This window comes from Pseudopodoces humilis, chromosome 2 (assembly GCF_049639895.1).
Source record: "Pseudopodoces humilis isolate 2021_Gansu_Grassland_sample_001 chromosome 2, ASM4963989v1, whole genome shotgun sequence".
NCBI lineage: Eukaryota > Metazoa > Chordata > Aves > Passeriformes > Paridae > Pseudopodoces > Pseudopodoces humilis.
The window spans coordinates 34,443,747-34,469,567 of NC_142201.1; the positions used below are offsets into that span (position 1 = coordinate 34,443,747).

At 38.3% G+C, this 25,821-nt stretch overlaps 1 protein-coding gene across 3 annotated transcripts; it reads left to right on the forward strand.

The window, feature by feature from the left end:
• The first annotated feature begins 1,431 nt into the window (after window positions 1-1,431).
• Window positions 1,432-19,482, forward strand: GYG2 (glycogenin 2). 3 transcript variants are annotated; one of them, XM_088051354.1, is made up of 10 exons: window positions 1,432-1,570; window positions 1,996-2,130; window positions 7,754-7,895; window positions 9,860-10,034; window positions 11,249-11,411; window positions 11,936-12,062; window positions 12,942-13,167; window positions 15,335-15,475; window positions 17,108-17,218; window positions 18,872-19,482. In XM_088051354.1, the coding sequence occupies exons 2-10, from the start codon at window positions 2,124-2,126 to the stop codon at window positions 19,031-19,033; spliced, it is 1,254 nt and encodes a 417-aa protein (XP_087907480.1). In that variant the 5' UTR covers window positions 1,432-1,570; window positions 1,996-2,123; the 3' UTR covers window positions 19,034-19,482. The 3 variants fall into 3 exon arrangements, with proteins under 3 accessions (XP_087907480.1, XP_014117763.2, XP_087907481.1); XM_014262288.2 differs by lacking the exons at window positions 1,432-1,570; window positions 1,996-2,130 and adding an exon at window positions 6,430-6,476; XM_088051355.1 differs by lacking the exons at window positions 1,432-1,570; window positions 1,996-2,130; window positions 17,108-17,218 and adding an exon at window positions 6,430-6,476.
• The last annotated feature ends 6,339 nt before the right edge of the window (window positions 19,483-25,821 follow it).

The window sequence follows — 25,821 nt, forward strand, 5'->3', positions numbered from 1 at the left end:
ATGAGGATTGGTACCTTCTATATACAGGTTCAAATGTGTCCCACTAGGGAAAAGAAGGAAATGCTTCAAACTAAAGAAAAATTAAAGGAGAAAAAAACCCCAGTATAATCAAAACAGCTTAACTATCTATTCTTTTTTTTCTCTATTTTTTTTTTAAGTGTCTAGAGAAGGATCTATGTGCAACATTTTTGGTTTTGCTATACTATGACAATTTATTTAACATTTTTCATAATATTTTCAAAATAATTTATTATTTGTTGATATTAATAGCCAAAACCCAGATTTATTATGGACAATTTGAGCAGAACTCATGAATCAGAATGGATAAACCCTGACTACCCAAGTGTTTAGCCCCCTGAAGCTCTTTGGTCTAATTTGTCAGCATATATCCAATATATCAATATACCAGTGTGCAAGGTAGACTTTTAGATGTTAATATCCCTTTTAACTAGAATGATGATGATGATGATAAAAACAAATTTATAATTATTGTAGTAACTATCTCTATTGCTATTACTTCAGGTAATTGAGGGGTTATGTAAGGGAGCTCTAGTGTATTTAAATTTGAATGGGAAGGTAGGAAGGAATATTACCTGGCTGTTAGAACATCAGAACTCTAGATTGTGTTATGGCTCTGATACTTATAATCTACTCTATACTGTAAAAAAAGGTTGCTGGCACACAAGTAAAACAGATTATCATCTAAATGTAGACATCACTTTTATTACTAAGAAAATGCTTTTTTTTAGTCACCAAGTCCCCCAGCTGAAATAGATCTGCCAGTAAAATTATCTACAACAGTAATCATGGTGGTGATAAGCACGTTGTCTCATTGACTTGTCTACATAAGCCAACAGTGAACACAGATCCCTGAGAATTTTGTTTCTCTTGGATAAATAAATATTCATTTCCTATGTGTTTATGCCCATCCTTCCTTCCTTTAAACACCTCACCATGACTACAGAACAATGACACCTTCTTCTCCAGTGGACCTTTAGGATTCTCCCAGGGTGTGATAGAACAAAAGCTTCAGCTTGGAATGGCAACAGAGATCTCTTGCAAATTCTTGGAAATAAAGTTTTAAATAGTTGAGTGTTACCACTGGGCATTTTTTTTTCAGCAGCACACTACCTGAAAGTTGACCTCTGCTACATAGACACTGATGTTCACAGCATATTTTGACACAAAAATGCCTTGGCTGAACCACATTGGCCTAAAATTACCTTGAAGAGACACTGTATGGCTGAATTACGTCACAATTATATGACTTCTAAGCTAGAGGCAAAAACATGCTGTGCAAGCAAGTGTGCATTTGTTTATGCACTTGTGAAAATATTTACAGCCTTCTGAATAGCAGAAGTTTCCTGAAACTGAAAACATCTACTTGCTTATCTGGGTGACAAGTTATCAGACCGTGTGTATCCGTAGGGGATACGAAGGCCCCAGGGAGTTTGGAGTAGACTCCCTCCATTCACGGTGCCCCCCGTGTACCTGGGTGACCACATACCACTCTGGAATCACCCTACTCATGCTCCTTTTTCCAAGCTCTGCCGCCTTCACCATCTCAGAGGTCGGTGTTTTCCTCTGGGCGCTGCGCTGCGGAGCGTCCCCAGCCCGTGTCTCTTCCTCTCGGGACCTGCGTGGCGCGGAGCCTTTGTCGCAGCGGCTGAGACTCGGCGGGAGCCCAGAGCATCGCGCAGGGGGCGGAACGGGACGGGAGGGAACGGGAGGAAGGGGAGCGAGGGTTTCCCCCATCCCGGCCTGGGCCAATGGAGCGGGAGCGCTGGAGGAGCCGCGCCCGGCGCTGGGCAGGTGCGCGGGCCGGGTCGGGCTGAGGGACCGGGCCGAGCTCGGGGCCGTGCAGCCCCGGGAGCGGGCGGCAGGAGCGTGCCCCCCTGGCAGTAAAGCCCGCAGCGGGGGCGGGGTGGGTCGTGCCGCCCCCCCCCCCCCGCCATGGTCTCCGCCGCTAATGCCTTTGCTGCTGCTGCTGCGCAGGAGTCCCTGCGGATGTAGCTCACCTGCCGCTCCAGCAGGAAGGAGGCTAATCCCATCGCTCGGTCAGCGCCCCCCCCGCCCGCAGGTGAGGCGGCGAGCCCTGCCCGGCCGGGCCCCGGCGGCACAGTATGTCCGGTGAGTACCCCCAGCAGCCAGCACCGCGCCCGGCCGGCCTGCAGCAGCCTCTCGGGGCTGACCGCGGCGATGGGCAGCGCGGCCTGCAGCCCCCACCGGGCTCTTGCCCTTCTTACATGCCGGTGCCCTTCTTACATGCCCTTCGTACGTGCCGGAGGGCCTCTGCTGTTTTCTGATCAGCAGAAAGCTGTGCTGTCACGAGCAGCTCCAGAGGAGGATTTTAACTGTCTGGGCGATGGGGTGAAATAGGTGAACTCATTGACGTACTCTGCTTGTATGTCCAGCTTGGCCTGCTCAGGTCTCTGCATGGTTTCCTGCTGGCTCCCCAGGGTGACAGGCTGGGGCTGGCTACCTCAGCCTAAAGCAGATTCAGAGAAACTTTTCTCCTGCCCCTCCTTACACAGCAGTGGTATTGGTCTTAATCACATCCTTAAAGCCATGAGTTACTTGGTTTTGGGGTAATCACACGGGGTAGGTGCAGGTGCTGTTCTGGTTCTTGAACATACTCAACTTTTTTCCTTTCTTCTCGGTTTTGAGAGGACCACCTCCCACAAATCTTGGTTTATTGAACCATTTGAAGGGTGTCAGTCATCTGGACTGGTGATTGCCAAGTTTGAATTCATGTACGTGGCACTTCAGCACTGGGAAGATGCAGAAAATGAATCTGCAAAAAAAAAGCATTAGAGCACTGTGGTTTTGTTTGGTTGAATGGGGTTTTTAAGTTTGGGTTTTTTGTTTGATTTTTGTTGTGTTTTTTCTTTTGATTGAAAGGAAGGTGTGGAAAGAATAGAAACATCTGACTTGATACATATCATAAAGTTCCCTGTGCTGCCTCTGGATTGCCTAAGCAATTATTTCTAATAATTATTACCAATTATTACTAATTTTCAAACCAGAATATTACTGTTTTGGGACTAGTTTTGGGCACTATGCTTGTTTGCATCTTAAGATATTGTTGCATTTGAGTTTTCATGAGGATCATTTACCAACTGTTGAATAACATTGTAGAATCTTGAAGCAGAATGTAACAGTTTTTAACTGAAAGGCACATAATAAAAGCTACAAAGAGCTAGAGTCAAGTGCTCTTCCAACACAACAGCCGTAATCTTGCCTACTAAAATTCAGTATAATTTTAATAAAAGATGAGAAAGAATCTGGTTTTGGATGAGGCAGAACTTCATTAGGCCAAGAGAAATACTGTATCCCATTCATTGTCAATTTAAATTCTCTTATAAAAAGGTCTGTGTAAAGTGTTGTTTAATTTCATTAGTAATGTTAATGTTTCTACTATTGGACCTAAGAAAGCACAGGAATTAAAACTGCCAGCTGTCATTTGTTTACTTAGGCAAGAACTGCCTCTTAGCTGGAAACTTGCATAATAATTTTTGATAGGAATCTGACTCAGGTTATTGTCTGATACTATTGTTCATTTTATATACTTACAACAAAATACTTCTTGAGTGCTTATGAAGTTGTGGGTGCCAGGAGGAGCAGAGCTTTCTGTTCCAGGATATGGCTGTGCTAGACCAGAGAAGTGAGAAGCCTACAGGTTGTGTTCTCTTTTTGGGAGTCTAACACACCTTCATGGGGTGCTGCTGGGGGAAGATCCACAGAGCCCTTCGTGTGGCAGATGGAGTAACGGAATTGTTGTCAGGAAACGTGCTGTGATTTGGAGCTGTGTCACTGTCACTTGGGATTTCAGATAGGTGCTTTGGCTCAGTGCTGTCCAGGCTGCAGCCTGCTCGTCCTGCAGATTGTCTCTGGAGTAGAAGCAGGGAAGTGACAAAAGAGTAACAGATAGTATCAGGGAGGAATTTAAGAAAGCAGTTGTATAATGTTGATTAGTATGAATGGCAGTAGGCACTGGGGATTTAACCAGACTGTTGGAGGCTTTTAGCTATTGATTTATCTGTTCTTATTTTTATGCATAAGATGACACAATGTGCTGCTTAGGATGTTCTTACAGAAAAATCATAACAGGAGTGTCTGATACGTTGCCATTTTGCAGTAGGCAGCCTGGCAAATTTGAATTGTTACATTAGGAGCTACAGCTGCATTACATTTATCCTTCCCCTGTCTATCAGAAGAAATATAAAAATATGATTTAAAAGCTATATCTAATGGATTATGAAAAAAACCCTCCCTAACCTACTTAAACTTGTCTTGAAGTTGGAAGGTGCACTTGGGTCACTCAGAGCTTGTTATTGTCAGTCACTCCTGATTCTAAAAATGGGTATCTGGTGTTTTTTAATTCTTTTTTTCTCTTTGAACATGAAAGTGAGCACCACCCTGTCTGTTTGCTCTTTTCATATTCTAAATAAAGCTTTTAGGTGCCCTAGAATTAGTTTTCACGCCTGTCGAAGAATTTTGCTTCTGGCAGTGTCAGAAGTACTACTTCCATGAGTAAGTAGCATAAAAAGTTGATGATCTTGTCTAAAAAAGCTGTAACAAGTTCCACATAAGATCACCCTGACTGTGGTGATTCGCATTACTTTTGCTGCCTTTTCTGTGTAGCTGCAGAGCAGGTTCTAGAATAACTCAACAAGTTAATTCCTTGAAGATCCTTGTTTTGTTCTAAGAAAATATTGTTAGGTAATAAAACTGAGGAGCCACTACTGGTGTTAATGGTTTCTTTACTTGCATTATCATGTGATTTGTGGTAATCCAGACAAGAGAAATGAGCAGATTTATAAACTCCTATGACAGGATTCTAATCATACACTTTCTTTTCTCATAGTTCACTGATAGCCAGTGGTATTGTATTAGCCATAAGTGTCCACAACTTGAAAACAATTTGCTTGAAAACTTAATTCCCCTAACAATAGGTGTTGTCCATAAAAATATATATATTGTCATTCAGTCATTCAAGAATTAAAGTTATGCTTAATTGTCTCCTTGACACATAAAAAAACCCAAAAAAACCCAACCAAACAAAAAAAAAATACCCAGTTGCAATGAATTTAAATATCTACACCTCTGGCTTTCAAACTTAAAGATGATTTGCTCTTTTAAAGTCAATAAGTGAAATTCTGTGTAGAGTAGATTTAATGTGCTGTCCTTGATTTCAGCTAAATGGAAACTTTCAGGTAAACCATTTACTTCCAAAAATGTATATAAAAACCTGATCCTTACTTTCAGCTATAAAAATAAAATTTTTACTTATAGGCTATATTTCAAAAAAATTTATAAACAAGACAAGTCAAATAACACTCCTTTCTTGAAAGCAAGGATTAGATGAAAGAAAAAGTAATGATAAAATGTTTTTGTTTTAAACTCTCTATGGATCCTTAATAAATTAGTGATGCCCCTGTTTGATTTTAAAATCACAAGGATTTGCTTCTCTTTTTGTGCCAGAAATATTTTAACATTAAATATTTTTAGTCAATACTTGGTTATCTATTTAATTATCTCTATGATGATTCACTGTATTAAGAAAGCCGTAAGATGTATCCCACATCTGATTCTCAAAACAGACAGTTTCTGTTCTTTGTGAGGTATCAGCAAGAGTTTCTTAGAAGCAGCAGCTTTTTACCAGTTTGCTTCCTTGTGGTTATGACCACAGGGGTGCAGGGCACGAAAGCATTTGGAGGATGTGGTAATTTTCCATACCAGCTTGCTGAAGCATTTAATGAGTAGTTTGTGTACTTTTCTATGTATTACTTAAGTAAAGATTCAGCTTCTGTAGCCAAAAGAATTTGCAGAAGTCATGTGAATATTGTGTTCAGTATTTTAAGATAGGAACTCCCACTCTTTTCACAATTTGTTTTTTATATTAACTGAACTCCGATATTCCTCTCAGTAGTTCTTTTATTACCTTTCTTTGGCTGAAGATATTTGTTGCTTAACATAAAACTGCTTTGCTTTCCTGACTTTTTGTGTCTTTTCAGAGTAATTTTATTGCTGAAGTAGCCTTCAGTGGTTTTCTGGTTTACATTGATTTTTAGGGATGCTTATATTCATTCCTTTAACCTTCTGGAAAACTGCGGTAGCAGCAGTTTACTTCACGTCTGTTGTTTTAATGCAACTCCTTATTCACTGATTTTTGGAACACCCGAAACTTGCTTGAGCTGTTATTATAATGGGAGATTTGAAAGTTCAATTCTTCATTTGCTTTGTCTGGAAATGTTACTGGAGTTTGCTCAGCTGTGGGCAATGCAAACTATTTTAAGTTTGGGTGGATGATTTGGGGTTTTTTTGGCCAAGTTTGACACTTACTGGGATTCTTCTTAGGTGCAGGGATGTGTGGCAATGTCAGCAAATGTAAGGTATATGCTCTTGAGATGAAGCTGGCTGGCTGAACATGAGTGAAAGAGGGCAAAAAGTAGAGGGGAAAAGGCAGCACACTGGTGAGTCTGTGTTTTGGTCTGGATTTGGAGGATGTGAAAGATAAAAATACTTAATATCTGTTAGCTTATCATGGGCATCAACCATACTTTACGGTACGGTTGAGGATTAGAACTCATTCATTTTGGCAGCCTCTGGCTGAGGCAGCCATGAAGTCATTTGTTGAGTTCTCTGCAACTAGTTCTGTGAGATTCTTTCCTAGTGTTTCTCACAGACCCTGGAAACTGTATGACAGGTTGTTTATGTTGGTATTGTTTGGTTGTTTTAATTTATTTAATGCAATTGCCTGTCCATTAAGATGATGGTTGCTCTGAAGAAGTATTTCAACACAAGTGTTTATTGAAGTTCTGTAGAGGTCAGTGGAATTCCCTTCATCTGTGTGACCTGCTCGTCTTGTTCTGGTTAATTTTGCAGACTAGAGTGTATCACCCTTCTGCTCTGAGGGGGGCTGTTCACCTTGATGAGTTTCAGGTTCTCCCCAGGGGAGCTCTGATAGTGGTGGTCCTGTCACAGGGCAGAGCTGAAGAAGCAGCCCCTTGTGACCATACCACTGGCCTGGATTCTCTACAAAATACATTTTCTCCTGTTGTGCAGGAATGTAGGTTGCTTTGTTTTCTATTGTAACTTGTTTTCTCATGTGTTTCCTGACAATAAGGAACACTCCTAAATTCCCTGGAATTGCTTGAGGTAGGAATTCTCTGCTTCTGGGTGATGTACTGATCTTGATAGGGATTTCTCTGCACTTGTTCAGCCAGCACCAGGTACACCAGTACAAAGAAGGCAGAGCAAAAATAATGTTGGGTTGATTCAGTGGTGTTATGGAAAGAATATTTCTGACTAATACTCAACATCTTGTTCCTTAGCTTTCTGCACTGTATAAACAAGAACATTTTCCTTATTGGCTGTATTATACTATGTTCATTAAATATAAAATTTAAATATGTACAGATCAGCTTTTTTGATTGACATCGTGTTTAGGCAATAAGACCTGAAAAAAAAATTATCTGTTTAAGGCTAGTGCAAAAACTTTATACCTGCCGTTGTGTAAATCAGGCAAATAAAAATAATAAAAATCAGAAACACACATTCTGTGCTCACATTCACTGGATTTTCTATTCAATTGTGGCTTCTGAGGGGAGTCTGTGAGAGAAAAGAACTCATCACAGGAACTGCAGGTTGTTATAAGCCACAGATTGTTGTTTATCTGGAAGAGGAGGGAGCCTGCTAAAAGAGTTTATGTTAAAGCTGTGAAGTGACTCTTCTGAATATTTTTTTGCAGTAACAGATCAAGCCTTTGTGACCCTTGCAACTAATGATGTGTACTGTCAAGGTGCTCTTGTTCTCGGACAGTCATTGAGGAACCATAAGACATCCAGAAAATTGGCAGTTCTAATTACTCCAGAGGTTTCCATTGGGATGAGGTAAGTATTAATGTGTATCTGGAGGTTTAAATGGAAATTCTTCAGTGTAAAAATAAGCAATAGCATGAAAGATTTTAATAGGTTTCTGTGAATTTCACAGCATTATGACTAGAACATCTCTCTTGGCTAGTGATTTCAAATAACATCCGTTATAAGCTCCTAAGCCTACTAAGAATTAGCTTGCAGAAGTAGAGCTTGTGGCTGGAATTTTTCTTACGATAGAGAACTTAACCTGAAAATTTGGAACTAAGGTTTTAGTGTCTTGCACTACTGTTGTTTTTTCCCCACCTTTTTCTCTCTTAGAGCAAAATACATAACCACCTGTGATGTCAGATCTCTACATAAACCTCTGTTTCACGTGACTCACGTTCTTAAAATATTGGTGCACAGCTATCATGATAAGAAATTGTTTTCTCTTTGCTTTTTTGTATAAATCACTTTGCAGTTTGTGCTGTGATTTTACAAGCACTGCAGAATAGCTTTTACAGAAATGTTATTAAGTCTGCACTCAAGCCCTGTTATCTGGAGGACTATGACACTTGTTAAAAGGCACATGCCATGCCATAGCAACTTAAACTTTTACTTCTGCTGTGTCTTAGGAAGTGTGCAAGCTCCTGTTTTCTGCATGCTATGTGAATTTATTTGCAATGGATCTGGCTCAATAAATATATTTTCACATTTTTGCTATGACTGAATGCACAACAATCTGTTTTTAAAGAATTTTGAAATATGGGCATTGTCAGAACACTGTAACCTTCCTGAAGGGAATACTGTATCCATCTGATGCATGGGTTGATAATAAGTCTGTAATTCTTTTCATGTCCATTCAGTGGGAATAAAAGGATTTAAATTATGTATTTTAAATCAAGGATAACATTTAAAAAAAAATGTAGATCACTGAGATAAACTTCTAATAGTCTGTACTTCACTTAGTTCTTTGCCAGTTAATTCCTGTTCCTTGAAGATCAATCGGGCAAAAGCTAATGATCCTGAAATCCAGATTTCAAACAGCACAGGTTTTCTTTGTCTGTGTTTGTGAGACATTGAGGACTTTGATTATAATACGTAGTGTAAGTAAATAAGCTGTGTTTTAAAGGTTTTTTTTTCTTGCTTCTTGAAGGAAAATTGCCTACTTTGGTGTTACCTATAGAATTCCCATAAAATACATGCATAGGAAAAAAATGTTTAGCTTAATGTCTCATTTGAGATGCTACATAGTAGTGAGGAACTATATATGGTGAGAAAGTATATGTGCACCTTATAGAACGTGCAGTTTTGAAGCAGTGTTTACTTGGGCACAATAAAAACAAATGAGTGTGCTGGCAGTGCATGTCTAAGCAGGGGGAGGAAAAGTATTCTAAAAGTTTTATTCTGATGTTTCTTATTCTTGTAATCCTTTTAATATAGTTTATTTATACCTTTTAAATTTTAAGTGTGTTTGCCCTTTCCTTAATCCATATCTCACAGCAAAAAATAAGCAAGTGCCCTGGTGATTTTAACCAGTGCTAAAACCCACCACATTATTTAGTGCATTAGCCAAGAAACTCAAATTAGCGAATCTAAACTACTACACTCATCCTGTAAAATGCAGAGGGAGCACAGTATGGTGCTGTTCTTTGGAATCAGTTGTGCAGGATGAAAGCTGCTTTAATTTCTGTAGGTGTTTCTATAGGAGAGACTAAAATAAGAATTGTTTTTTCCTTCAAACAGCAGCTGTCACTTTTGAGATGTGCTGGCCCCCATAGCAGAAGAAACAATGTTTTATGGCCTAAGTGATAGCTGCCTCTTCAGTAGGCTGCTTGCAAAGACTTTTTGCTTCTGACTTCTTACTCTAAACAATCAATCTAGTTTTTGGCTGTTGTCATAATTAATGTCATGATGTGTGTTACTGTTTTCAGGCCTGAAGCAATCTCTGATGAACTTGTCTAAATTCCCCTCTTTCTCTCCACTGCTTGCTCTGGTAGGTCAGTCCTCAGCAGTGTATTTGATGAAGTGATTGAGGTGGATGTGCTTGACAGCGCTGACTCAGTCCATCTGGCTCTGATGCAGAGGCCAGAACTGGGTGTAACCTTCACTAAGCTTCGTTGTTGGACTCTTACTCATTACAGCAAATGTGTCTTCATGGATGCAGACACTTTGGTGAGTGGAGTGGGAGCCATGGAAACATTTGTTTCTGATTGTGGGATGCTTCCTTGTCAGGCAGCCTAGTGGCCTGTGAAGTCACCCAATTTACTGGTGGTCACAAGGTCACAGGACCTCCATCCTGGCACGTTTCAGCAATTCTAACAGTTGTGCTGGCTGCATAAAAATAAATTCAGTTTGGAAAGTAGCCTCAGGACTGCCTCCAAAAGAGATCACAGATTCAGTCTATGCACTGGGTCTTCTGACAGAAGTTTAAAATAGATCTCTCTCACATGCTTTTATATGGAATTATTCTGGTCAGGAAGGCAGGATGGTTTTAAAAGAGAAAAAAAAAATCCCAGACAATACTTTTTTTAAAAGTTTTTAGACGTAGAGAGATAAAAATGGTCATAATTTTGGCTAGGACAATCATGTCAGCCTTCTCTTGAGCTTTCATGACTCACTTTGAAAGACTGGGGTGCATCTTAATTTAATAGGATTGTATTTGAATTAGAAACCAAATTAAGTTATTCTTCTTAAGGAGGAAGTTTTATTTCTTCCTTTACATTAATGCTAAAGGAGGAAGGCAAATTTTTGTCTTTTTCAAAAATTCAATTAAATAATTTTATGTCTAAAAAATTTTCTTCTGGTTTTCATAGTGGCTCAGTTGTAGGTGGGGTCCTGACTTGTAGTGACTGCACAGCTGTCTTTCTACAAACTTTCTCTGTACCTTAACCTGATTGATTTTCCCACTTCCTTGTGAAGCTTGAAAGAAAAAAAGTTAGTTAGAAAATTGACAGCAAGAGACAGTTTTTCTACTACCCTTTAATCAGTCTGTTACTTACTAAAATGATTTAGATTCCAAATTTTCATTCAGTTCTCTTATAGTTATCAAAAATAATGGACTATGGACAGGTGAGTTAAGAAAGAAGGAAATTGTGTGTTTTCATGGTATAGTATTTAAAGGGACCTTGGATGGTCTCCAAGGTTCATGAAATAATTTCACAGGCTCTGCATTTTATCAAAAAAATCATGGAGAATCACAATTAATGTTGCCTTATTATATTAAAAACAGAGGTTCTGACCCCTAACATATTTTACAGTGGCACTGCTTTTATGCTCTGAAAGTCATACACTCGGTCAAACTATCAATTTACTCCATTGGTAATCTGACAATGCTTGTTCTAGACAAACATTTCAGAGTTTTTTTCTCTTTTCCTACTCTCCATAAGGTACTTTGCAACATTGATGAGTTGTTTGATTGGGAAGAGTTTTCTGCAGCTCCTGATTCTGGCTGGCCTGACTGTTTCAATAGCGGTGTATTTGTGTTCCAGCCCTCCTTGAAGACTTACAACCTGCTGCTCCAGTTTGCTGCTGAACATGGCAGCTTTGATGGTAAGGAGAAGGGTGAAAGGGATGAAGTGCAAGACAGTTTCCGTGCTATCAGGCAGAACAGAGGAAGGCAGGGGTTCTCTGGGCTTTATGTAAGAATTCAAGGTGCAGAACTTTGTCTCTTAGACTGTATTTAAGACCTGTTGACTTACTCTGGACTGTGCTTCCCAGAAAAGGGCAGTGAAGGGACATTGTGTCTGAGTCTTGCTCCATAAGTTTTAATTTTGCTGTCTGGCTTAGGAGAGAGAAATACAGCTGATCTTCAGTCTTCTGCTCTGAGGGAGACCAAACACTATTCCTTTCTCCTTATATTACAGTAGGACTTCATTTGCACTGAACTTGCACCAGAGTGAATCAGGTATTATTCACTTGTACATGCTCATATGGACATATTTTCAAGTCAAATTTGGAGTCCCATGAACACACCAGTCTTGATCCTCAATCTCACTCCCATCCTTGGATGTGAAATTTTTATACAAATTTGAGAGTACACATGTTTTGGTAATCCTCTCTTATGTATTCTTCAGGAGGTGATCAAGGCTTGTTGAACAGCTTCTTCAGCAACTGGGCAACAGCAGATATTGGCAAACACTTGCCTTTCCTCTATAACTTAAGCAGCAGCTCTGTATACACCTATGTTCCTGCTTTCACTCAGTAAGTAACCACACTTCTGTAAACCTCTGTAATTTGTTAACAAACATCCTTTTTGTAAGAGAATAATAATGGCATATTTTGTTGACTATAAATTACAGTATCACAAATGATCTTATGTAGAAACCATGCAATAGAAGCTTAAATTTAATGTGAATGGGACACAGGGAGAGTCTCAGAGCTGGCTACACTGTCTTTTATGTTCTTTCCAAGAAGCTTCTTTCATTTTTGACAAAATGTAATTACTTTGGCATTAGGTTCTGACAGGTTTACCTTTAAACTCATTCCTTTGTTCTCAAGTAATTTCTTAGAGAAGCAGTTGGCGTTGCTTAAATTTTTTTGATCCATTCCCTAGGTTCTTCTATGACATGAAATTTGTCCTACTAATTATATGATTCCAGACAATGCAGTTGAGAAACTTTTCAGGCAAAGGGCAAGTAGGATTTAGGGTGTCATGAATTTCTGTTCCAGTTGCACAAAACACTCTCATTGGAAGATGAACTTAGGCCAATGTATTTATTAGTAATTTTTAATATGTAATCAGTAATACCCAATTTTGGTGATTAAGTATTTGAAGTGATATGTATTTGTTAGTGAATAGAGAATGAAGGAGGACTGCAAATAGTACTGCATAAGCCTTCATGAACTTTTCTACTAGAATCAGCAGCTGGAAGTAAATGGCAATGCAGCTTTTTGTCTTCTGTATGTTAAACAAGATTAATTAAACCAGGAAGACAGAAAAAAAGAAAAAAAATATGTATCATCTCAAATGCATAGCTGTTGCAAAATATTAAATTGCCTCACCTGTGAGTAATCATGTTCCTTCTAGGAGTTTATGTAAGCTAAAAAAATAAAAAAGACCTGTATGTTTGATCTCTACAGTTTTGGTAGAGATGCCAAAGTTGTTCACTTCATGGGAGCAACAAAGCCCTGGAACTACAAATACAACCTTCAAACAAAGAGAGTTATGCAGGATGGCACCACCTCTGGATCTTTTCACCAACTGTCGTTTCTTGCCCTCTGGTGGAATATCTACAGTGCCAGTATATTGCCTTTGTTGGAAAAAGGTGTTCAAAAGATGGAAGAATCAGAATCTGAGGAATGCAAGGTAACTGATAAGGAGTTAGTGGGAATATATTGGAATCAAAACCAAACATTCTGAAAATTGCTAGAGGAAGAAATTATATGATGTGGTAAGCTGACTCTGGCTGGACTCCAAGCACCACCACAAACACTCTATTGCTCTCCTCCTAAGCTGGACAGGGGAAAGAAAATGTAAGGAAAGGCTCATGGGTCTGGATCAGGGAGAGATCTCTCACCAGGTACCATCAATGGTGAAATAGGCTGAACTTAAGGAAATTAATCAAATTTATAACCAATCAAATCAAAATAGAGTAACAAGCAATAAACACAAATTTCGAACACATGCCTCCATCCCTCACTTCTTCCTGGGTTCAACTTTACTCCCTGTTTTCTCTGACTCCTCCCCCACATGGCACATGGGGATGGGGAATGAGGACTATGGTCAGTTCATTACATGTTGTCTCTGCTGCTCCTTCTCCCTCCGGGGTTGGGTTCCTCACACTCTTTCCCTGCTCCAAGTGTGGAGTCCCTCCCACGGGAGGCAGTCCTCCATGGACTTTTCCAACATGAATCCTTCCCATGAGCTGTAGTTCTTCATGAACTGCTCCAGTGCAGACTTCCCTTCTGTGAGATGCAGTCCCACAGGAGCAGCCTGTCCCAGTGTGGGTCACCCATGAGTCACAAGTCCTGCCAGCAAACCTGGTCCACTACAAGCTCCTCTCTTCATGGGTCCAGTGGTCCTGCCAGGAGCCTGCTCCATCACAGGCTTCCCATGCGGTCAGAGCCTCCTTCGTGCATCAGCCTGCTGTGGTGTGGTGTGGGGTCCAGCATGGGCTGCAGCTGGATCTATGCTCTACCATGGACCTCCATGGGCTACAGGAGGACATCCTGGTGCATGATGGGCTGCAGGGGTATCTCTGCTCTGGCACCTGGAGCACTTCCTCCTTCTTAAATCTCTTATCCTAAAGGCACCACCACCATCACCCATGGGGCTGGCCTTGGCCAGTGACAGGTCCATTTTGGAGCCAGCAGGCATTGGCTCCATTGGGTTTGGGGGAAGCTTCTAGCAGCTTCTCACAGAAGCTACTCCTGAAATCACCCTGCTACCAAAATCTTGCCATGCAATCCCAATATGTGTGGGAAAACTTAGGGTCTTTTGGTTGGTAGTAGCACTGATTGCTAGTACCAAAGTAGCCACTTAGGAAGGATTTCTAGTACTATTTGCTGTCCAAAGATATCCTGCAGCCATCTTCTTTGTTGATAAAGTTTTTAGGTAATGTATGTGCATACAAAAGTATGACAAAAATTAGCCAGAGAAGGGGCAATCTGGTCCAGGAAACAATCAGACTTTTGTTTTTCTTGTAGCTAAATTGATATAGACCATCAAACTAGATCTTGAACTGTAATAAAATTTACTTTTTCAGAACTACATTATAACTTGTTTTATGGCATCATAACAAATAAATCAGGTTTGCAAAAGCAGTGTTAATTGCATTTAAGATGTTATGTATAGTACTCCTATGTCATCAGACATTTACTGACTCTATGCTTTTTTTTCTTCAAAGGAAATGCAACAATGTGTGCTTTTCATGAACAGAATAAAAACCATCTGTTTGTAAATAGATGATTTCTTAGAAACCAGTAGCATGAAGAAATGTATAGAAGTACAATTTTAAATTTTGTACCCAGACACGACAAATTAGTTCCTATTTATGCATATGTAAATGTTTTCTTAATGTTTTGTAATATTAAATTATTAGCATAATTTAACTAATTGCATAGTCCCATAAGATCAGTTGAATATTTACCATCAAAGCCTCTGAGAATAATTTGACTTGTTAACCTCATGGCAAATTGGAAAGCAGAGGAAGGAATGGGTAGTTTTTGATCTTATACTTTAACATGCTTTAATTTTGAAGTCATTGAGTATTAAGGAAATATTTCAACTATGCTAAATGAAGGTAGAAATACCTGTTGGATTTACTTCATGGTGCTGGTGTACTCATGAGTGCAAAAAAGCAAAAACCTAAATTGCAGCATGCTCTGAATCTAGGACCATATACTTTTTTTTGCATGTATTAAAATGTTCTTTTAATGGTGAAAACCCTGTGAGGAAGTGCAACTATTGTAAATGATTTATTACTGTCCTGAAAAATTGTATTTCAGTGGTAAGATGTTCTTGTTTTCATTAGCATGCTTTCAATGGAGTTGAAGTTACCCTGAAGAAGGTCAGTTCTTACGTGGCCAGTTCTCTGCAAAAGCCTGAGCTCCCAGAGCAGACAAATGAAGTAAATCCCACAGCATGCTCAGCTGAGGAACTCACTTTCAAAGCTGTGAGTGTGTTGTGTATTATTATATGCAGTAACAAAGTCAAAGGAGATTCTTTCATTATACTTCTGATCTGGAAGATCATACCTTCAATTTAGCAGTACCTATTGAATTTTCTCACTAGCATTAAAAATAATCTAAAGCCTACGTATTTTCTTTAATCTCTAGTAATGCATGTATGATGTGTCTGGAAGTTGAAAGAGTTTGCTTTGCATTTTAGGAAGAGGTTATTTATTCAAAGTTGTTAAGTACTTAATCAAATGTAATATAAAAAAAATCTGCTACCAAAGTAGTATTTTGAATATTAATACTTTTGTGAATTAATATATTTAAAACTAGAATCCTTTCTATCATTCCTCTGTAGAAAGTTTTTTTCCCACAAGTGTTGACCCAGCAAACTGTTCCACAAATTTCTGTGACTTGAGCAACAAGGAGAGTGTTGAAAAAATCCACTAATGAATATTGCAGTCTTTCTGCTTCTTTTGTCACTTTTCTTGTATTTGTGTGTTTCTGTTGCACTGAATCTCCTTATTGCATGCTAGAATTAAGTTGGAGAGAATAGCACAATGCCTCTGCAGGTGTAAGTCATTACATATTGGGTGATAAACCGTACTACCCCATGGTACAACTGGGAGAAAAAAAAAATAGTGTTCTAATGTCATCTGCATAGTAATTTGTGAACTACACTCTAGAACGATGAAGACAACTTTTAAGATGTTCTTTCCTTCATTTCTTTAGACTATAGTTACTCTATAAAGTATTCCCTTATTCCCCTCTTTCCTCTCCCTTCTTCCCTTTCCCCTCTGAGTGTGAAGGGGCTGAAGTTCCATAACTTAAGAATAATTTATTTTCAAAGAGTGTATTTTCTTGCGTGCCTTATGCATCTGACTTCACTGGAAAGGCTCAAACTACAGAGGGACATGTTTGTTTGGGGTAAAAAAATCATAACGTTCACCTACAGTAGTTTCATTAAAATATAAATTTCTATTACTATTTTGATTACTAGGATTGGCTTATTAGACCATATTAATTGGAAAGTAATAGCCTGATTCCCTTCTTACTTAAGAATACCATTGCTCCACTTTTTGTTGCTCAGTGTCAATAGTCTTGTGGGATTGTTTTGGGGGGAAAGACTCTAGAATGAGGTCTTTCTACTAATTTATGTTTTGTTGTCTGTCAAAAGCAAATAGTTGGGACAATATTTTTTTGATAATATATTTTACCTCTGTTTTGGAATACTTCTTATTTCATGCATATAAAAAGCTTATGTGAGAGCAAGCTAATATCCTGAAATGGGATTTTTCTTGTTGAAGTTTGGCCTCATTCAGGCTGGATTTGTAGTTGCTGAAAAATGACAGTACTTTGAACTAGTTTTAGGATGAGATGAGCTGCCTTCTGGAGGTAATTATCCTAGATTGATTATAGTAGGAGCTTTGATTCAGTGACATTTTTGATAGCTAAAGCTGGGTGACAGGAATTTTCTCCTTGGTGATAATGTGTTTCCTTGCTTTCTCCCCATCCATTGCTTTACCCTACCCCAAGACTGAAAGTGATTTTATTGTAATGTATAAATTCTCATGAAAAAGAAATTATGATAAAATATTCTCCTAATAAAACCTCAGTGGCTGTATTTTTAGCAACCTGTGTATGAAGTCGAACCAAGAGATTCTAACGTGCATCTCTCTGAGCCTGACAGACCTTCAGAACAACCTGTATTTCAACCTGCATTTCAGGAAACCTCAGAAATGGTACATGTAGCTTTGTGCATTGAACATCTATTGATAGCTGCATGTACATCTTTGCTGCCAATATAACTTTGGGAAAGCTCAACTAATTTTAATGCAATGTGCAAATAAATTCCTTAATCTTTTAGCCGTGTAATTCCTTAACTTAATACTGTGTTGTGATCCCTTTCTAGTTTTCTTTTCAAAACTTTGAGTTTTTAAATGTCTATTTTCCTGTGCTAACCCCTGAGTAGTCAGTGCATGCTGTTAATTTTAGTTCTCCAATATTAACACAAGCAAAGCTGTTTGGGTATTTTGTGTTTGTTAGCTCTGTTTTGTTTTGTTGTGGGCTTTTTTACCTGCTGAAGTGATGTTTCCAAGCAAGTGGAAAGGGAATGTGCAGGAGCCTGAGTGACTAGGCTCTCCTTTGTGATCTTGCACTGTATTTATTTGCACTTGCACATGTGGGCACACTTGGCGTCGAGGATTTGTAAGGTACGCAACACAGACACTTTCCGAATGAGGGCTTTTGTATGATTCTGAAACACTGTGGTGAAATACCTTAAGACTGAGAAAAAAACCTGTTGTTCCTGTGTAGTCAGGGGTGTTTGGGCCCAAGCTAAAATTCTTAATTTCTAAAAACATGATGATTTTGGTAGTCTCAATAAAGTCTTGGTAGCTGTTGATAAATCTTGCCAATGATAAAGAAAGGAATCTTCACACCTTACTGCATTTTGGCTGTTTGAAATAGGTTACCTTGTCTTGCACAATCCTGTGCCTTATCTGCCCCAAAATGGCAGAGTAATGGATTTTCCAGGGAATTTAGGCAGTTTCAGACATTGTTTCCTGCCCATTAAATTCTATTCTGAAATGGTTTTACCTTGAATTTGTGAGAGCTTCGCTAGAAAGCTGTTATAGTCGATTTCAGTTTTGTTTATAGCATGACGTGTTCTCCTATGAGCATCTTAGAGTACCACTGAAAGCAGGTTTTCAGTGGCTGCCTTGATTAGTCCTTGCAGCTCATCTTTATTACAGATTATAATTGTTGGGATGTTCCCCTTTTGCTGTCATTGGTCAATTGCAGACACAGTTTTTCTTTTATGTGGTAGAAATTATCACTAATAATGTGTCTTGCATTTGTGCACCTACGATGATGTGACTTTGAACCAGCATTTACAATTTTGGAGTGTCACTCAAAATGAACCAGCTGTTGGTATAATGAATAGTGTCCATCTTTTGAATTAATTTAATGAACTAGGTGTCTGACATCTGCTAAATAATTCTGATCTCACTGGTGTTCAAATAAAATAAATTACCAAAAATTCTAGAAATGCATGTTAATATGAAAGCCTATTGGAGACAAGATTTAAACAGATAAATTGTAAATTCTTTATTGTAGCAGATATTCTACTCTAACCAGTCAGTATTTTAATATTTTCACTGTATTGTTGCTGAGTATGCCAAGATCTGGTATATTCAATGATGTCATAGAAAGTACTAAAACCGTGGGAAAATAAGGTCACATTATTAAAACAGGAATGAATGTTTGAATATTGATTATTTTATTGTTTTAACTGGGAGTGTACAGTGAAGTTTATCATTTAAGGTTTAACTTCACAATATTGAAATAAGAACAGCCAAATGACTGTTTTCTCACTCTTCTTTTTCTTCCCACAGAACGAGGTTGCACATTGTGTTTCAGAGCTGTCTATTCACTTCAAACCAGCAAAACCAACTCCAGAAGACGAGCGGAGAAAATGGGAGGAAGGGCGCATGGACTATATGGGGAAAGATGCTTTTGAACACATAAAAAAGAAATTGGATGCATTTTTACACTAAGACGGGGTGTACTGTTATGCCCATCGTGATAGATTTTTTTTATAATTCAATTCATGAATACTTGGCTTAACCAGTTTAGCTGACACCAGTTAGAGGTTCTTATGGATCCTTATACATTCTTGGAGGACCTTAAAAGATACAGAATCTTGGTTTTTAACTGATAAATGTGCCTCAACTTTATTGTTACATGTGTCTCATCTTCATTGTACTCACACAGTGCCTTCTAAAGCATAATGAATGGTACCTTTCTGAGTATGAACTCTCATGTATTTATCACACTTCCCTGGTGTACCATCTGCATTCTGCAGAAACAGTCATGTGTAGGAAACATGTTGGAAATTGAAATTGTTTTGGAAGTTGGACTTTTCCCAAATTGAGATTATTCCCAAAGTACTTCCAGAAGTTGCTATAAAGTATTTAAATAAAAAGAACTTATTGTTGAAACCAAATTTACACAAATTTCAAGAGTAACTGTGATGTAGGCTTCAATTCAGGAAAGAAGTGATAAAAAGCTGACTTCATAGGAGTCTGCAATAAAACTTTTTAATTTAAACACATTTTAGACACAATTAGAGGAACTTCAGAGTCCATCTGAGATCACTGGTGGATGCTCTACCTACTTATAGGAAGCTGCTCAGTTCCATAGCAAGTGTGAGGAAGTGTGGCTTAAAACTCTTCAAAACAAAGTGATAATGTATGCTAACCTTTTATATTGTTGCCATAGGATACTGATGCTTTTTTAAATATTGTAAGCTTTAGTTGCATATTCTGAGTTGTGTGGTCAGGAGAAGAAATGCTGACAGCATGGTGTAAACCTTCTGGTGCTTTTTATAAACTTGTTTACAGTACTTCAAACTGCAGCTGCAAAAGGCCTTCTTTGGCTTACCATTACTGCCCCATACTGAAGGCAATTTGAGTGCAACTGAAAGCAAAATTGGTACTTGTTTTAATAAACAGGCCCTTTGAAGATCTCTTAAACAATAGCTGTGTGTGGGAACTAATAAATCTCTGAGGATAATTCCAGAAGAAAATCTACTGATGAGACTGCTTTATATTAAGGACACTTATGGGGGAATGATTTTTGTATTTGGGTACTTGACTCATCTCAGTGACTTTGTTTTAACAAACAAGTAAAATACTTTTTTCAAAGCAAAAAACTGTTAAATAAAGAGTCATGACAGTTATGCTAATATAATAATATATTTGACAGTTAGTTGTAACCTAGCTCAATACTGGAATAAGAATTCTGCAGTGATGTTGCAGGACTTGAAATATTTTGGTTTAAATACATCACGAATTTTGGCAGACAGACACCTAATGAAACATTTTGGGAATTCTGTCTAAAAGCAATGGTGTACCATTATGCACAGATGCTAGCAGGATAAAAGGATGGCAGGATAGGAGGGAAGAAAAAATTTTTACTTCTTTTTTCTTCCATCAAAAAGGATGAGAATGTGGGGCAGGGAATAAGTGCACAAATCAGGAAAGGAATGAAAGAATCAAAAGGTCCCTTGAAAGAAGAAAAAAAAGTACTTTTGAGTATCTTAGAATTACTTTGTAATATTCACATTAATGGATTTGCTTTCACTTTTGTAGAATACTTCTGATTTTATCTAGTTCTCATTTACCCTTAAGCTCTTAAATGGGGAATCCTATTGTTGTGTCTGTTGAATACAATCTTCTAGGTCAAGTTAGGTGTTTAAGGGCAGCAGAGAAATTGAGAACAGTTCTCTCTCTGACTAACCTTGGCACCCTCTATAGCCCGTGTTCCTGGGTAGGTGACCTTCACACTTTAACACAGGTGGGTGTATTCTACCTCTTGGTGCTGTGGCCCAGTGCAGCAGGTGGAGATGACAGCTGCAGTGTACCTTCACTCACCTGGCATTTGATCTTCTGATTATCCCTGTTTCTTAGTGATCCTCGTGCACTGCTGAGAAAGTCCTCTGCTTTATAAATATCATGGCTAATACAATCCTAATAGCTTTTGAAGACTAAATAAAGCTGTAGTCAGCAATGTGAACTCATGCTTCATACAGCTGTGCTTTTTACATTAACTACTTATTTGGTACACTGATTAGATTATGTAAGAAAAATTACTGATGTGAAATCAGCAACTGAAGGTTTTTAAAAATATGCATATGAATGTAATCAAATACATGACTGAGTACATTTCAGACTGTTAATATGTACAATGGTACTCGGTGTGGCTTATACAATGTTTTGCAAAGAATTGTAGTACAATAATGTAATGGAAATAAAAGAAATTGAAAAGACATATGAAGACGTGCTTATCAGATGATGAAGAGCTATAGGTTGTTTACATTGTGCCAGGGAATATTACTTGTGAATAACTAGTTACTTTAATTTCTTTTTTAATCTTATTTAATTGCTTTTGGGATGCTAGCATTACGTGCTGAGCAGAATTAGAAGTTGAGAGTAATGATTATTTCTACAGATATGCATAATTATGATGTTTAGGATCTCTTGAATTGGCAAACAGTAGTTGGTTTATTGTATTTCATGGAAAAGTATAGCTGTTAAAAGCCCTGCCCTAATTTTTGTGTCCTGTCTTCACACACAAAAAACTGAACTAGTTATTGGTAATGTAGTGTTGTAGTGCTTCTAGCACACAACTGTTGCCAGCGGGCTGTGAAAAGGGACAATTTTTTATGTGAATGCAGTGCTGTGCTTCAGGCAGCATTCTGGGCTTTTATGGCCATCATTTTGAAGTCCTGAGGTCACAGGCAGGTCTGAGGGGCGTTAGGGGATGCATGTGGCCATGAGCCACAGCACCGAGGTTTGCTAAGTCAAAATGTGTCTTGAGGAGAAAAAAAAAAACAACTACCTAGCTTCACCTGGAATTCTTTTTGCATATTTAACTGTGGTATAGCCTCGAGTATTTTTAGGGTAAAGAAAGTTAAGAAATGTAAGATTTTTGGTGGCACTATTCATCTTTAAACAAGGCCAGACTACGGCTTTCTGTTGTAGACTTTGTATTTAGAAAGGACAACTTGTGTTTAAAACAAAACATGCTGATTCTTCTGTCATGTGCTTGGAGTTATTCAGAGCTTTTATTTGCCATACAACAATTTTATTGGGTGCTCTTCATGTAAAAGAAGGAGATAGTGTGGGTGTGCCACAAGGGAAATTCTTGAAAATTTTAGACATGTGGGTTAATGCACTTTCCTAGCCTACGGGAAAAGGACATTGGTTTTCCTGAAATATCACTTGACTTACTGCCTAGTGCTTTGTGAGGACATTTCCATCTGGGTTGTTCTTTCAAAATAAGTTTTCTTTGTCTCTCTGTATCAGTCAGCTCACAACACTGGCTTTTCTAAAGCTGGCACTTGAAAAAATGCTTTGTTTTGTTTGGCTTTCTACACCTTGATTTTTCTATCCATGAATGGGAGGCTGGGTTAGTAGCAGGTGTTTGATACTTTTGTGTGCTGCTATAAACAGCTTGTTGTTCACCAATAAGTCTGCACTATGCCTATTTATTCCTTAATGGATCTGGTTCAGTTGCTTTCCTAATCTAAACTGCTTTGATTCTTATGACTTTGAACATAACATTAAATGTTCCTGTTTTCTTAATTCTTATCTCATTAATTCAAATCTCACATTCCAGTCTCCCCCCCACGTTTTCTTTTCATTATTTTGGGATTTTATTTATGTGGTTTGAATTTTTGTTGATTTGGTTTTTTTTGTTTGGTTGGTTGGTTTTTATCAACCCAATATATGAGATTTAATGTATGGTAGTGAATTCTTAAATAGCCTCCAAAAATACGTTCCAGTTTAGACTGCTCATTGAAGTAGTCTGCATTGTCAGTATATTGGTTGCAAAATGTTTCAGCTAAAATTCTGTTTATGCTGAGTTGGGTGGTTTATAAATAGTTTCTTTTGAGCTAAAAATTAAAAGGTGTGACACTCAAGTTATATTTTTCATCCTGGTAAACTTTTGGTTTCTAATAACATTATACCATAATTATAGCAAAGGTAGCTAAAAAATACAATAATATATAATTGACTTAAATGTATAAATAATAGTTGCTAGAAAACTGAGAGTTATATTAATAAAGAAAAAAAAATAGAGTTGTAAGAACTTTTTTATTGAATTTTACTCTGACTGTTGTCAGAACCCTTTCAACAAACTAGAGGTATAAAAACTTTAAAATTCCAAGACAGCCAGTCTCCTAGTTGTGGTAATTTTAATACTTTTCAGGATGGCATAACATTAACTGCCTTGGAGAAGCGTTTGTTCAATTTTATGCCACAGTGCATCATTCTGAACAATGATAAATGCATTAAACAGAAAATTTGTTTATTTTAGAGCAGTAAGATTTTCAGAGCCTTCTCATAGGATTAGATACTTGGAACAAAACTAATCATATGTCATGGATGGGCACCTGTTTTACGTTCTGTTTAGTTTAGAGGCTTTTTTTTTTTTTTCTTCTTTTCAAACCTCATTAATTCTTTCTGTTTCCAAACCTTTTACTTACAGCTTTTAGACAAATGCCAGAGCAGAAGCCAGGGTTGTTTGGATCCTCTAGTAACCTCATTTATCTCAACATGGGGAGTTGCAATTTGTTTTTTAAGCTTTCTTTTCTGGCATTCAAAAAATTTAAGTGATGCAATAGTATGGTAATTCAATAAGAAACTAGGTTTTGAATAAATCTCATTTTTTTAATGGAGTTGATTCTATTTAACATAACAATCAAAACACCCTACAAAAATCTTCTAGTGTCTTATTGAGTTCAACACTATGTGTATGCCTGTGTGTGTGTGTATTTTAACCTACAACCTGTCATGAGCAAAAGTTTTTTTCTTTCTCCTTGGTCATTTATGTAAATTCCTCTCAGGGTACTCAGAGTTCTTAGGAATCTTAGGAATGAACCTGGATAACTTTTGAGCTCAAATTACCGTTCTCAGTTTATTTGCTACACAACAATTTTGCTTCTTTAGAAGACAGGATCTTGTGATCTGTGTGCTGGCACTCCCTTGAGTCCCAGCAGGGAGCAAAGCAATGTGTCTAATATTTAAACACGGTGAAGTGAGGCTTCTCAGGAGCTTATTGTCTCACTCCTGTGAGACTTGACAATTGCTCTGTTGAGTCAGTCTAATGCAACAATTCTAAATGTCATTTTAAAATGATCAAAGGAGTTAAGTGGAAGTCAGCTTCATACAACATGAATGTCAAACATTTACACAGTGCAGCCACAGCTCTTTCAGTAAAACAAACTTCATTTGTTGCAGGCTAATACTTCCCTCTCTATGGTGTCTATATTAAACCATGTGTAGGCATATTCTTGTATAGCTAACAATGGCTTGGAGATTGGCCAGTTGTCTCAGGTATTCCCAACAGGCCATTTTATGTAGTTCTTGTACCTTTCTGCAAAGGGGGAAACCATTAGAAAAGAAGGGAGAAAGCATCCAATTTAGGCTTTATTCTAATAATATATTTTGAGAAATATCATAGATGATTTTTCAAGGATACCTAAGGAATTGATTTAGAGTTTCATCCTTCCAGTATTATTCAAGAAGATTTTGTGACAGATTTTTTGCCTATTAATGCATTTTATATGAAAGGGTTCATGAGGACAACTCAAGTGTGATGTTGCGTTCATCTGCTTTACGGGAAATATACATTTTCCAGAAGATCAGAAGAACAGCTTCTGCAGAGCTTACATGTTCTTCTGAAAGTGTATACAGACAGAGATTTGCAACCAAACCATGGCTAGGATATGCATGAAACAGGTAAAATAATTAACCTCCTTTTCCTGCTTACCACTGTCTCCTCAAAATCTGTACGCTTTAAGATACATTTAGCTTTAGACAGTGAGAGGAACTTAGGAGTGAAAATAGTTTTCTCTCCTCTCCCCCTGTTTTTTGAAGTGGTGTGCATCCTACTTAGCAATTTCCCATTACTTTGCTCTACTTCTCGCCTGCAGATCATCTATGTGCAGTGTCTGCCCTCTCCCTCTCTGTGTGGGAAAAGCACTTTTCCCTGTGCCTGGCTGAGGCCTCTTAACAGTTGACAAAAGCTGGTTCTCTATGCTGTCAGCCCTAATTTTTCCTCCTCCTGCCTGAAAGCGCCTCTAGTTTTCCACAGATGCCATCCAAGATAATTTTATCTGTGTTTGGATGTCAGAAAGGCAGTGTGGATATCTACATGACTCTTTAGCATCTGACTCTATACAGCAGTTCAGGAAATTTAATTTTCAGAGGAACGAGGTGTAAGACAAATGTTTAATGTTTACATTTATACAGGGTGATTTTTTTCACACTGTGTTTGGAGATGGAGTTCTGAGTGTTGCTGAAGTACTGGCCTTCCTAGTCTGGTTTCCTAAAGTTTGGATCTATGCTTGCAAGCTGAGTGGGTGCTTGAACACTGTCCCATCCTCTGGTAAATGCTCTCATCATGGCCAAGTGTGGGACTGGGCATGTTCTTGTGTGTAAGTCATAGAACGTGTTGAGTTGGAAAGGACCAGCAGGATCACTGAGTCCACCTCCTGGCCCTGTGCAGGATGCTCCAAGAGCCACGCCATATGCCAGAGAGCATTGTCCCAATGCTTTTTGAACTCAGGCAGGCTTTGTGCTGTGGCCACTTCCATGGGGAACCTGTTCCAGTGCTCAGCCTCCTGCTGTGTGAAAAACTTTTTCCTGATACCTAACTTAATGATTGGAGTAGGTGAGTGGGGAATCCAGTGAAGTGAACTGAGAAAGAAAACCTTAGCCTTGTACTTAACTGGTAATGTAGATGCTACTGAACTGACTGGCTTGACAGCTTTTGA

What these genes read in the sequence shown, in the direction of transcription:
- GYG2 (XM_014262288.2), top strand. Translation starts at nt 6,431, where the DNA reads ATGAGTGAAAGAGGGCAAAAAGTAGAGGGGAAAAGGCAGCACACTG. An exon ending in GGGGAAAAGGCAGCACACTG is followed by an intron (nt 6,477 to 7,753) that starts GTGAGTCTGTGT and finishes ATTTTTTTGCAG; the next exon opens with TAACAGATCAAGCCTTTGTG. An exon ending in CAGAATCTGAGGAATGCAAG is followed by an intron (nt 13,168 to 15,334) that starts GTAACTGATAAG and finishes TGTTTTCATTAG; the next exon opens with CATGCTTTCAATGGAGTTGA.